Genomic DNA, 14,585 nt, shown 5'->3' on the forward strand with positions numbered 1-14,585 from the left:
ATTTTGCTTTACGAAAGTGATTAAAAACTGATCTCTCCTTACGATGCTAAGCAGACAGGTGATAGCTATAAACGAGAAGATATATAATAAATTACCTTCATATTTGGGACCCTGAAAAAAGGTTAAAAAATACAAAATACCGAACTCGTTACCTTGCGCACGTACGAGACTCGAAACGATGTAACTTCATATTACGAAATAGTTGCGTCAGATTGTTTTCGTTTTTAGCAAGGATGAAGTATTTTCTTGCCAAGTTTAGTCATGTCGTGATATCGAAGTCCCCGCCTGAGATATTTCCGTGAAGCGGAGATTTGTTACAGAGATTCGAAGATATATTTAGATATCTCCGTATTACGAATATTACGGCATGTTCTCCGGTTTTCTAACAATCATACATCAATGGAAGCGCTTTGTTGTTAAGATATTTCGCAGGTAAGTTCCAAATACTAAAATAAATACGCTGTAATAATTACTTCTTTGTGGGCTACAGACCTTACAAGAAAGACATATAAACTGGTACACGTCAAAAGGCGTACCTCCAAATAAATTCGAAAACCGGAAATCTCTACTGAAGACATCCTGTGTTGGTTTGGCATATTTTAAAACAATCGTATTTCCAGTTAAAGACCCCAATCTCCCATATTTCACCATAAAATAAGACAACATATTTCCTGGTTATTCGTATCTCAGATAAAATCTTGCCCCGGCTTCATTTTTTTCACTTTATCCTAAGATACTCTGCACATGACATCAAACATTTCTAGTTTTCCCGCGCTCGCTCTCTTCACGTGACTACAGGGCTGGCCTTGCATATATATAGACGTGGTACTTAAAGTCTTCAAAAATTTGACGCGCGGATTTGACCACAAGTGGTTTGTTGAAGAGCGAACGACTTTCTAAAACAGAAATGAGCATTTTAGTAACAGCGATAAGGTCAGGTAATTTGGAAGTCGTGAAGGAGAAATTTTCTCGACCGGTAAGTTTCCTTTTGAATTACTTTAAAGTTTTAAAAACGGTTAGAAGCGACAAAGTTATGTCTTGATTAAGCTTACGGTGGATTTAGCGAGTTAGCTTTAGGACGAAATGCCCTACATCTTTACGTCTATGTTTAAGAGCGGTGTTTGCTTCGGTGAAACTAGATTTTACTTCATATGATCTTAAAGTATGTATCACTGCACGTAAAGCCTGGTGAAAAGTCATTGTCTCACACAAGCGACAGATAGTCTGACTAACGCGATGTTATATACAGGCGCTGTTATGGAGTCCCTAAGTACCAAGTTATGAGAATACGAAATATTTTAAACAAGACCTTGGTATGATTTTAAACCTCTTGCCTCGCTCAGGGAAGCCAGGTCAATACTCCCATTCAGCATGGACGCAGCCCACTTCACATTGCAGTCCAAGCACAGAAGCTGGACGTCATGAAATACCTTGTCGGGAAAGGAGCCGATGTCAACGTAAGTTATTTACTTGAGTTCATTTACGAGGCTTCAGAGATACGGAGTCAAGACAATAGCAACCACTTCAGCTGAATGTCGTGTATGACACGCTTTTTCGTTCAACTGGCTGGTTAATGAATTGAGTCTATCTTGATAGCTGAATAGGTGTCCCGCTGGCAAAATAAAGCGATGCGTTGAATGCAAAGAAAACATCGATGGGAAGAAAAAAAAACATCAGTGTTCTCCTCCATTGGTTTGACAGCTCGACGCCTATTAGACAGAATTTGCATTTTATTTCTCACGTAAGACCTTTCGACCTTTGCAAGGAAGCCTACACGCCTATCTGCTGTCACAGTCACTTTTAATTCTCTCTTCAGTTTAAATAAACCGCTATCATGCTTATTTATCCACAAGCAGAAGAAAAGCAAGGAAATTAATTTAGTCTGTATCAGTGATTGGTTAAGTGATGATCAATACGAAATCCTTGTTTATCGTGCACGATAACTAATTGAGCGTTGTATCCCTAAGATGACGTCATACCAAATTAAAATACCTCAATTTGTTTGGCGATGCATTTAACTCAGGTGAACATCTAGCAGTAAATGATAGATAAATTCCTTATTGCATTCCTGCGATATTTACTTCAACCTTAGCTTTTCCGCAAGCCTTTGAAGTTCGGTATTACCACAACATTCCTACTGCACTAGACTCCTAATTTATACGTCTGTGCACATGCACAATGTCACGTACTATGCGAACATTTTTTATTGACTTAGTAATCAACGCCTCAATCCTTCTAACTCGGAACAAAACAAAATTCTTAACTGTTTGCATATATTTTCCCCGAGGTAAAGCTCTGAGAATTGAGTGGAAAATCAAGACAATTTTTATTTGTTTATTCTCGGAATGAAATTGTCTGGCAAAAAACTGACTTCCTCGGGCATTGTAACAACGAAATATTTAAGTTGTAGAATATGCTCTCTTGAGCCATGTACAGTGTAAGGTGGTTCTAACTTTTTAGCCTGTTGATGAAAGTCGGAGATATGTGAAGCAGAGAGTACATTTAAATGACAATTTTACGTCTACGATTATGACTTCCGTGTTTATAGTTTCCCCTCATCAGTTAGTGGAAATATGAACTTGATTTACCAAATGACCGCGTCAGCTAAAGAACACATCAAAATTCAATGTTGGCGAGGGCTAACTTGAGAACAGGGCAGCTAAATAGCCGCCCGCTACAGTCCACCGAATCAAGTTTAACGGACGTAAACACAAACCCATACTCTCCTCGATCCACGAGAGGGGAGAGAGGAGGCTGGATGGAATTACCCGTTTGAGTTTTCGTTGTAAGAACATACCAAACTGTTTTGAATTTGATAGACTAGCTCTGGAGGATGAAATATTTTTTGTTGGTAATGACGCCATGACGCCATCTTGGATTTCACTATTTTCTCAAAAACTCAGAAAATAACATCAGCCGATGGAAAACTGATGAATCGAAGATGATGATAAAATGTAGAGAGGTACTTATTCTGCAACGAGGTTGCTTATTCTGTAATGCTGCTCAAGAAAACTGTAAAAACGGAGAATTTTGTCAAAAAGAAAACATTTGGCTAGACCTGCAAATCAAAATACTGTCTCTATGGTAATCTAAAATGACAAGGAGAAAAAGTTGACACATCAAAACTTCACCAAGGGATGAATGAACTGCTACTTAAAGTTTCAGCGTAAAAGAGTGAATCCAAACTCCTTTAAAAAAAAAAAATTGAAAAAAACAAAAACAAAAAACGGTTGGCCGGTAGCATCCTCCCCTCTAAGTCCGGGTTAACAACGGTTAACATTCTTGGATTGTACATAAACTTAGCTCTTCAGGCTACAAACCTTACCATAACTGTTGAAACTTTTTGTTTGTTAGTTTTCATATATTTTGCCCCTTCCACCCCTTTTCAATGTCTGCAATGCAGCACACTTCAGAACTTTTGCAGAGTATTAAGACCACTGATGTTATGTATTTTTCAGCTTGCTGACGAAGATGAATGTTCTCCGCTGTACTATGCAGTCTTGAACGAGAACAAAAATCTTGTCGAGTATTTGCTTCAAATGGCGAGTAAAATCAATGCTAGTTGTGTTCTAATAGGACGTAACGTTTGATCAACGAGAAGTTTGGGCCTTATTTGGCGTCATTTCACTTACTTGTTTGCCGTTAGTAATTGTTCGGTCGTGATCTCGTACCAACCAAATTGAGGTTTGGAACAAACACAACGCTTTAGTGAAATTTCGTTAAGAATGAAATGTTGTTCGAGCTTCCGAATGAATTTTCGAAGACTTCAATTTAATTTTCAAGGCGAGAACCGGTCGTTGAAAAGTTTTACCGAGCCAAGGGAAATTTTGACATTTCGAATCAGCAGGAACAATTGACTTTTCCGAATGTTTGTTCGAACCGAAACTTTTTGTTCATATGTGTCAAAAAGCCCCGAAGTTCTTACATTTCGTCAAATTTTGTTTGCATTACCTTAGGACAGCACTGTACATGTAGAAATCGAAAGGCCTAGGGTCAACCATTATGCCACTGCATCTCACACAACTATCAAAAAGTACTTACATCTGAGTAACAAAGGACAAGGGCCGCACCTGAAGAATATCGGCCAGATCGAAGTATTGACAGTTCAGACCAAGCGCAGCGAGGTCCGTTCAAAAATGACCAAGAGCCGATATTCTTCCAATAAGGATAGTTAATTATTGAGAGATTATTTAGAAAAAATCTCTCTATGACGGACTGGAAAGACACCGTGAACTTCTAGCGAGCAGTTTTAACGTTTCAACAAAAAAGGTTAAAAGAAAAAGGGAAAGAGAGCGTTTTACAAAGATTACTCGTGACAATACCCGGTCGAATACTTACACCTAACCGCACCTTTCTAATCCCCTGGAAAACGTGGAAATTGCATTGCCAGGCTTCCAAGCTCCTAAAAATATAAATTTCTTGTGGGGCTAGGGGGCGGGGGCAGGGGGCGGCATGCCCCAAAGGCCACTAGTGGCTCCCACCTTCAACGCCCTATTAGCTAACTCTTCTGCGTACGTCATTAAAAATGCACGTTTACGCACCCTGGGTTCTCATCGGCTAATTGCGAATTTGGGTATGGTAAATAGAAAATATCAGACCAGCTATAGAACAATCTGATTGGCTGACTTAAGTTATTGGCCATCTGAACTAAGAAAGTCTTCTAATAAGGATACATCATTACGAGTAAGCCTTAAAGCTGCATTGAATTGTGGATCCACTTACATCCTGATCCTCAGTGTTAACCAAATGCAGGCGCTGCAGTTTTTACGACTACTTACTTTATCCAACTGAATTTTGCAGGGCGCAGATCCTGACGGCGAGGATCCAGAGGGAAATAAACTGATGGACACTGTTAAAGACGAGGCAATAAAAAGCATGTTGAAGAATGCATAGAATTTAGGTAAGACTAACAAAATTGAAGAATGCATAAGATTTAAGTTAGATTAAGGTCGACACACTCTAGTGAACATTTTGCAAGAACAAGATGCTGGGACATGTTGCAGCGACAGTTTTCCTCGTTAGACATAGACAAAATGTTATCCCAAAGCCACAAGTTGCATGAAATTCGGGCGGCAAAAAATTCAGCTGAGACAAAATGACCTCAATTTTCAATGTCGCCTCGTGTGCACTTCTCTTGGACACTGTCCCCGCTACAACATAGAAATGAAGCACTATCCGCTTCGTGTCCACCAGTTTGCATGCTGTCCCTGCCACATTAGTTCTAGCGTACCCTCGAAGAGGTTGTCTCCGCTTCAGCTTCCCGCAACATGTGTGTGTGCCCAAATGTGTGCTGACCTTTAAGAATCTTAATATAGATGTTTATAAGAAATATCTGTAATACAGCTTGGAGCATTTGTTGTACATATTGACATAAGTGCTCGAACAATCTTTGATCTTGGGGTGCAATCGCAAACCTTACAACCGAGGGCAAAATAACTGCCTTCGTATTACTGAATTCATTTTGGCCGAGACAGAGAGCATTTTTACTTCAAAATGATCGGCTCTAAGGTCCCTACGCAACGGCGAAGAAAACTGCTTTGATGTCGTTGAGCAACAAAGGCGTCTCGTATCGAGAATATTGACGATGAATAGATCTTTTCATGTACGGTTTCTGGCGCCATCTTATTTGGAGGGGTGGCGGGGGGCGGGGGGGGGGGGCAAACACGGCAAAAATTACAGTAAATCTATGGAAAAAATAAAGAATATAATGTTCAACTACTCACGAAAATTCGAGCTCTGAAGTATTTATGAATTGCAAACTAAAGTTACCAGGTAAAAGAATTCACTGATCTCATTTAAGGGGAAAAGCCTCGCTAGAAAAGCTTCAATTAAGGTTTCCATTTTTTCATACGTTTGTCCGCGAATCCGAATCGCGATTCTCGGGAAAATTTAGAGACATTTGTATAAAACATTAAAAAGTGCAATTCCTCGCCTCACAGCAAATCTATGTTCTTCAACTTTGACCAAAGAAGCCTTCTGAAAGGTATCTTTTCCTTGTAATTTATCAAATACTCAGAAAATCATTCACTCTCAAATTATTGGACATCAAACTTTTAACTTTTCCCACACATATCCTCAATTTTTTGGTGTGTTTGGCCCCCAAGCAAGATGGCGTTAGAAACCGTGAAAAGGTCTTTTTATCAAAGAGCAAAGGGAAATAAGCGGAAATGTAAACCTAAAACACACAAACACTGAAAGAACTTTTATTATGTAGTGGAGAAGTGGAAAACCAACCGAAAGAAATCCAGGTCTGCCTTTGCGTAATCGATCATCTGTCATAGCCGCCGGCACGGCCTGGGACACCGTTACGGCATATGTGAACATTTATCGCCGAATCATATTCTATCCCAGGCATTGACCGCCGGCTTGCCTGCGAAGTTGAGCTGAGTTCAACTTCGCAGGCAGGCCGGCGGTTGTCGGCGGTTGTCGGCGATGAAAATATTTTATGTGAACATCATCTGCGGACGCAACATACTCCAGTAAGACGATTCGATTCATATTTAGGGATAAAATGATTGAAACTTGCGCAATTCGATTTGCATTTCGTGCAAATTTGAGTACGTCGGCCATCCATCGCAGATGCACCGGAGACCCACTGGGACAGATCGCCGAACGTTGTCAGTTGCGGATAGGTCGGCGGGATATGAGAACCAGACTTAAGAGAACTCCAATGCGCAAAACTACCATCGAAACTAAAATTAAGAAAATGAAGAAAACTCACCACTTAAAGACGAATACTCTAAAGCGGTTACCAACCACAGCGCTAACTGGGATGACTATGGTGACAAAGAGATCCGGTGACCTGAAGTACGTAAAAAATAAATAACATTACGGACCACTCTGACATCAGCGCAAGGACTTGACGGCTACGACTTAGGGGGCGAACGAGAAAGAAGATTGCAACAACAACTGACAACAGTGTTCCGCATCCAGCAAGTATTTTGAGCCAGCTATAAATAACCACTAGAGTAGTCCACAGCTTATTTTAAAAAAATACAGTTTGTGTCGCTTCTTGTGCTCCTGGCCCTCTTACGGCTGCAATAGTTAGCTGAGACTGAAAAGCTCACTAAGAATTCAGCGGCGCTAAGAGTGGTTCATACAAGAGGCTACAAGAGGATCTTCACTGAGAAATTCAACTCCGAGTAACTTCCGAACGTCTTCAAAACATTAAAAACAGGCATATAAACTGACCAAAACTTTGCCTAAAAGTTGTTTTCGAATTAATGGCGAAGGCTTTTCAGCGGCGTTGTTGTACAAAAATAAATTTCATTCAGCTGATTTGTGCGTTTTACGATTAATTGACGCTTACAGAACACTGGAATGGTTTCCTATACGAAATTACGCAACAGCCTGCATTGTTGGCTTTCTAAAAATAAATTTTGCCCTCTTTGTTATAAACAAGTAATCACATGATTCCTCATAAAATTAGGATAAATATAACTTGTGTTTTCGGAAGTTGTAGAAATTTCCTCAACTTCCGAAAATACAAGTGATATTACTTCTCAATTTTACTACGCGGCTCATGCGATTATCCACACTAATCTATTATACCGGTTCTGAGCCAGAAAACGCTATGAAACCATACCCTTGGGACAGCACGTATTTACACGACTTATCCCTGGAATTTTACACTTCCTCCACCATGTCTTGTGGCGGGGTATGATCACCTGACCTTGCTGGGTACCCCTGACGTTACCAGGCCATTTTATAAAGTCATGTGACTTCTTGTATTTTTAGCATAATTTTGCGAAGTTGAAGAACACACTGAGATCATATGGAGCGCATCAATAATGATTTGATTTTGTTGAACCATTACTAAAGAAAACGAAAAGGACTCTAGTCGTGAATATGAAAATTGATTTAGTGCAAACCTATTCTTTGTTCAATCGTCGTTCATAAGGTTTCCAATCCTTCCATAAAATGACTATGGTTTTCGCTGAATTGAACAGAAGGTATCTGAGATCTGATTTACATCTTTGCTTTCTTCACAGGAAAACGCACAGTCGAACTTGATGGAGCTAACTAACCAACCTTGGATTGTAAAACGTGAACAAATACAGTAGCACAGTGGAGGACATTTTCGATGCATGTATATTGAATAATTAGATTATGAGCTCAAGATTTCTATCGCGTGATAGAAATCGAAATCTAGTAGTCGTTCAAAACTTTGCCTAAACCTTCACAGCCACTTCAAAAATGCATAGAAGCGGCCGCTTTTTTGCTAACAGCCGCACACTGCTAAGCTACTCACATTCGACTTAATCAACTTAATTAACAATTAGATTATGAGCTCGAGATTTATATCGCGTGTTAGTTGACTCGGGCTGCGCCCTCGTCGACTATCAGGCATAGAAATCGAAAGCGAATAATGTAATTGTTTTAGAATAAATCTACCAGTCGTTCAAAACTTTATCTCAATCCTCTTCAAAGACATTTCAAAAACGCAAAGCGGCCGCAAGTTTGTTAACAAGTGCTCACTGCTACGCTACTCAGTCATTATCTACAACAAAATACATAGTGAGTAGCGTAGCCAATTAGTGAAGACGCTATTAGATTTATACTAAAACAAAGTAGATATTGAGTAGTCTGGCTGATAAGGGAACTATATTCGTGATAGAACGCTAGTAGATTTATAGCAATAGTTGATATGAAGCTTTTTTGAATCAAATTGCGAACTTGAAATTGAAAGTAACATTTAACAAATAAGACATTTTTTTTTTTGGAAATTACATGTTAGCCAATTAACAATAGGGTGAGTTTCGGAGCAAGTTTTTACAGAAATCGACCTAATCTTGATTCTTTTCGGCATGAGGTTATGATAAATTCAATCTTTCACTTTTTTGTTATGTGATTTGTTACCATTAGAAAGTAGTTTCCCTTGGTTTTCAATCCGTTCAGTATGTATGTTTCAAAATAACAGCAAATAAAATTGTGTGGCCTAGTACCTTCAAGAATCGGTTTAATTGTTCACTAGAAAGGTTTCAATTATTATCATGTGTGGAAAATCATTAGTTATTTGGGGACAAAAAAGTTCTCGGAAAAAAAAATATAATAACATATTTATGAATATAGATCAAATGTTTGTATGTAATTGTTAAAAATAAAGCAATAGTACATTTCTGGAAGTATGTTCATAAAGTTTTTCTTCTACTTTTGCTCCATATACGTTGAGTGTTACTTGCAGAAGCGAGCATTGGAAGTTCAATTTCCAAGTTAGTTTATATGGAGTGGCTCACCAGCACAAAAGCTTCCACGCTTGTTTCCACAATGTAATGGAAACTGAAAAATCGAAATTTTGAACTGTTTTCTATCATTTACTGATAAATGTTTCGTGCCATGTTATGCTTTTATTTTTGCTGCAGAATTTATGGCAACTTATAAGCAATATGGGTTCTTTTATAAAAAGAAATGGCTAATGTAGTTAACAAGTGAAGATATCGAGTGTCTATTCCAAACTTTCTATAGTGATGAAATTACTATTCTTTATAATCCATCAAATATTTTCACTCGCTCGCGATTGGTTTAAACGCGCCACGTGACTGAATATGCCCCAGCTAAAACTGGGGAATATCCGAGTGATATCTCCTAATTTTCAGATCCCGGGTGTTGCGAAAACTTTGTGAAGTACAATAAACACAATAGTCTCCATTTGACTATAAAAATATGCTCGGAAATTTGTCCACGGATATTATCTCTTCCTCGAAGCTCACAGTTTTCCTCGAGCTTCGCTCTCGGAAAACTGTTTGCTTCTCGGAACAAATAATGTCCTTGGACAAATTTCCGAGCATATTTTCGCGCCAAATGGAAGCTATTGTTTACAAAATTTAGCTCTTAAATACGATTAAGGCGGAGACTCTACAATTGGGATAACCCCTTTTTCCGACAATTGTCTTCTTTTCAATCTTTACGCAAAGAAAGATAGCATGGCTAATTTGCATTATAATATGAAAACCATGATGGCGGCCTATCGAGAAAATGGTTCTTTGAAAAATAAACCTGTATCACTGTTTTATAATTGAAGATCTTGTAGAATAGTTTTACGTTAATTCAGACCTCAAATCACGTGAATTTGTTATCAACCAGACAAACTCATTGTTTGATTGAAAATCAAACTCGTTGCATGACAATCTTGGAATAAATGGTGAAATATACATTGTAATTCAACTTTCTTAACGGCGACCAAAGGAATATGAAAGGTTAATTTATCCAGGACTGATGTCTTGCGGGAGCCTTGTTAGTGTGTAGGATTTCAGATCAAAAGATGCAGGCGGGTTCAAGCCCAGGCCGGGATCACTCGATACGAGGCGCAGTGGCCTCATGGTTAGTGCGTTCGCCTCCGGATCGAGCGGTCCGGGTACGAGCCCTGGCCGGGGATATTGTATTGTGTTACTCTTACAGTGCCTCTCCCCTGCCCAGGTGTATAAATGGATACCGGCGAACTTAATGCTGGGGGTAACCCTGCTATGGTATAGCATCCCATTTCGGGGGAAATAGACATACTCCTAGTCGCTTCATGCTGCAGAAACTGGAGATAAGCACCGGCCTGATGAGCCACTTGGCTCGTATACAGACTTTATCTACCTACTCAATACGAAAGAAATGAATTTATTCCGACTAACATATTATTCCTAAGCTTTAACAAGTTCTTTATTTTTACCCAGCGCCGTCGAATAACAAAATTCAAAGAAATAATTTAACTACAATGTACATCATTTTCCCATATATCATTACAGATATTTTCATTTAAATAACAGTTCATCAAAACTATATTCTAGAGCAGACAATAAATATAAAATCACCAAACTGAACAACAACTCCAAGTGTAACCAAACAAGAGAGTTCTAAAGCTTGGCAATCAAATAGCCAACTAGGCAATTAAACTAGCTGGGACCATTACCCATGTAGTAAAATTTTTGATTTCGGCATTTATTGGCAGAGAGCCATTTATTTTAAGATCGAGTAGAAATTGTTTATCCGCAGAGAAGGAAAGAAATTATAAACAAGAACCAAGCTATGGTAAACCGGATAATCTGTGACTGAATTTTACTAATGATTATTCCTTTTGAAAGTTGTATTCATAGGTCCTCTTTTGAAACAGTAAAAAATCTACGTAACAAGAAAACTTGAATAACTCCAACAGAAATTATAATACAAGACTGTCCAATGGACCACCACTGAACACGCTGTTTAAGATATTCCGCAGCCAACCGACCGTTTGCTTCTCTGAGTCTGTAATAGTTCTGATATTTCTCGATCAAGTTGAAGTTCTCGTGAATATTTAGGAAGGACTTCTCGAAGTACGTCAGGGCCGTTTGCGTTCCGTCAACTCCTTCATATCCCATGTAGTCTTCGTCGCCTTTGATCAAATCGAAGTAAACGAGGTTTTCACCGATGGAGAATTCGAAAACGTTGCTGAAACAGATAGTGTACGTTCCGTTTTTATCAGTGGTAAATTTATGCAAGTCGTAATCCTTCTTTTCTTCTTTGTAAACGAAGCTGCCCTCTGGATCCTGTATGTACGCATCGATGCGCGGGTCGACGCCGGTGATCGGCGCGTATTCTAGCGAACATTCGGTGTTTTCTACAAGGTCTTCGTAGAAACATTCAAAGCCGCTAAGTTGAAACTGTAGATGGCGGCCATATACTGGTACCAAGCATAAACACAAGACGAAAATTACGATTAAATGGTCCATCGTCAGGGTACATTCACGCTTCGCAGAAAAGATATCAGCACCAAGATTTTGTGATCTTGTGGTTCAACGCCACAATACAGTCCTTCTCTTTCTTAAACGCCGTGTAATTGCTCGTTTCACGCAATTTCGCCCATGTTGAGCTGAGGTGAAGTTATAATCAAATCTGTTGTCCGAAGTAAATTTGCATGCGAGAAAATAAGGCCACGTGGCGTTCTGTAGACGCACGCGTAAGAATACTGTGATCTTAGCTCTTGGTTTGAAGACTTTGATTCCTTGCCGGATAAAACGCCGAACTTTTATGCTGTAATTAAAATCAAAGAAAATTTCCGAAAATTGTCGAAATGGGTCAGATTTTAATCGTTCGAGCGTTTGTCGTATTCGAAGAAATTATTCCAGCTGGTCGAAAAGCCGAACAAAAGCATTATTTTGTTGAATTTTAATTCGACGTCGTTACCGACAACCGAAACGAAATCAATATTTTGGCTGTGTTTATTTGTATAGTGCAGTATTTGTAATTGATTTCACTTGCCCATACTCAGTTTAAATAACTTTACTAGCTTAAGTTTCTATTCTCGAGGTTCAAATGTGAGGAAATTCGAAAACCGCATCCACATAAATCAACATTTTATGACATATGCATTACTTGTATTCCGTGGAAAGAAAAATAATGGATCTGAGAGCTTCAGCATGCACCGGCAATTACAAACGACCGAAATCCAAAGAAGCAACTTTTAGCGATTCAAAGGAATCGATTTTGATTTCTTTCTCAACCAAGAGATTGGTTTTAACTTAACAAGAGAATATTGTGATCCAATTTTACCAATGTTTTGTTTGCCAGCAGGACAGGCGGTTTAGCAAGGCATGGATTTATACAGCGGAGCCGTAAAAGCAGAAAAAGCGTTATGCCGCCTTATGTAAGCCTGCTTAACAAATTGTTATGCATGTATCTGTTCTCAGCAAATGCGCATGTTCAATTAAGTCAAGTTTAACCAAATGTCTCCTCCCATCAAAACGGGAAAACGTTTAATGCACACTGTTAGAAAAACAAATCGGAAAAAACAATTCGGAAGCCACGGGACCGGCTTTTCTTCGTGAACCCGGCAATTTGTCAAGTAAAAGTAACAAAAACTGTAAAACTGACCATTTTCTTTTTAATTTTGTTATTGTAAAATTTGAGGATCACAATATAAAGCTTGCAAATGGGCAAGTTAAATTTTTTTTATGATTCTCAACAGAGCTGGTACATTTTATACTAATTACTTATTCACCGAGAATGAGGTCTTTACGGGAAAATCTCAAACCACGGTCTTGCCGTATTGGCCGAGCGATAGCGAGGTCAATACGGCAAGGCCGAAATTTTCTCGTAAAGACAAACGTTCGAGGTTAACAAGTTGTTTATTACATGGCTTTTTGCTTAGCTTTAGCAGGCCCGTAATCAACCCGCGGGCATTACGGGAAAATAATGCCTTAGAGCTAGCCAATCAGAGCGCGTTTTGCATCAGTTACAAACACAAGCCATTTGATAATGTGGAATAATCTCAAATGATCTAAATATCTGTCATGCACAACATGAGCTGAAAATGTCTTGCCAGTGTCACCATACCCCTTTTACAGAACTAGCAATTTATGACCACTACAGTGAAATCATTATGAGAAGTGACAGGGAAAATTCTGCAAACGATAATTCTCTGACAGAAACAATTCAGACTCATTGGGCAAGACATAGCTTCAGGATTTTGTACGCAATGCGAGCCAATCAATGAGACTGTGCCGTGGCAAAGTTAACCTTTAGAGAAAACACGGTAATCCCATGGTTAGGGCTTTCATGAGGAAAAGGTGATATCCTACGCGGGACCAATCAGTAAAGTAATGCTGTACAAAAAAAAAAATTTTTCTGAGAAACGCGCTTTTCGACTCACTGGACGAGGCACATCTTCAGAATTTTGTACGAACTGCGAGCCTATAATTTACACTGTGGCCCAACGGTCAGCGAGTTGGACGTCGGATCGAGTGACCTGGGTTCCAGCAAAGGCCGGGGTTATTGAGTTGTGTTCGTAAGCAATAAAGTGCCTCCTTCCATTCAGAAGTGTATAAGGCACATGTAACAATAAGGAAAAGATGGCAAGTGTAGGCGCGCTAAGCTGCGGTGAACTGATATACTATCTAATGGGAGTACCAATACTGGCCTAATTACTCAGATATTTCCGTTTTATACCTGTAACTATATTTAATTTTTTGTTTTTGTTTTGATCATCTGTGTAACTGCATTTGAGTGAATAAATAAAATAAATGAATTAATAAATACTCGACTCCTAGTCATTCTATGCTACGGAAGCCGCTATAAGTTCCGACAGTGTGGTTCAGTTAGCACAACGCGAGTTGAGCTTAACTCAGTAGCTCTAAATCTCTTTTAATAATGGTTCAGGCAATTTTGTGATACTCAAAGACAATATAGTGATTCTCTTGTCTCGTCGACCCTGTATTGATAATATATGAAACATCAGAAGTAATCCTCTCCTTGGATCAACCAGTTTTGGTTTACGCTTGACTTGATTGATCAATCTTTACAAACGTCAAATATAACTTTTTTAAAACGGTTGATCTTTGATTCAGCAATCATTTCAGCCAAACAAACCAAAAACAGTTTTTTCTCAATAAAACACGAAAAACTCTCAACTAAAACGGTCTATCGCAAAAGAACACGCCCTTAAAAAGGGTGGGAAAAGTTCTTAATTGAAGCACTTCAATTAGGCAAGTCAAAGTCGTTTGGCGTTAAGTGGCTTGTAACAATATAAACACGGTCTAAGTTTTCAACCAAAGACTACAACATGGAAATGGCATTGTAGTCAAAACTCAAGAAGAATGCTATGTATGCATGTAATAGTGTCCCTC

General features: G+C 38.9%; 1 protein-coding gene and 1 pseudogene across 2 annotated transcripts; one reads left to right on the forward strand and one right to left on the reverse strand.

Moving 5' to 3' along the window:
* The first annotated feature begins 818 nt into the window (after nt 1-818).
* LOC110044570 (uncharacterized) lies at nt 819-8,309 on the forward strand. Its single transcript, XM_020750137.2, has 5 exons — nt 819-976; nt 1,344-1,457; nt 3,459-3,542; nt 4,801-4,900; nt 7,992-8,309. The coding sequence occupies exons 1-4, from the start codon at nt 908-910 to the stop codon at nt 4,891-4,893; spliced, it is 360 nt and encodes a 119-aa protein (XP_020605796.2). The 5' UTR covers nt 819-907; the 3' UTR covers nt 4,894-4,900; nt 7,992-8,309.
* A 2,313-nt stretch (nt 8,310-10,622) lies between these two features.
* On the reverse strand, nt 10,623-11,874 carry LOC110044568 (transmembrane emp24 domain-containing protein 7 pseudogene; annotated as a pseudogene). The gene has a single exon (XR_016209432.1). The product of XR_016209432.1 is annotated as a transmembrane emp24 domain-containing protein 7 pseudogene (transcript).
* Between the last annotated feature and the right edge of the window lie 2,711 nt (nt 11,875-14,585).

The sequence above is a fragment of the Orbicella faveolata genome, unplaced genomic scaffold (assembly GCF_042242905.1).
Source record: "Orbicella faveolata isolate gen_17 unplaced genomic scaffold, um_ofav_v1 contig_27, whole genome shotgun sequence".
Lineage (NCBI taxonomy): Eukaryota > Metazoa > Cnidaria > Anthozoa > Scleractinia > Merulinidae > Orbicella > Orbicella faveolata.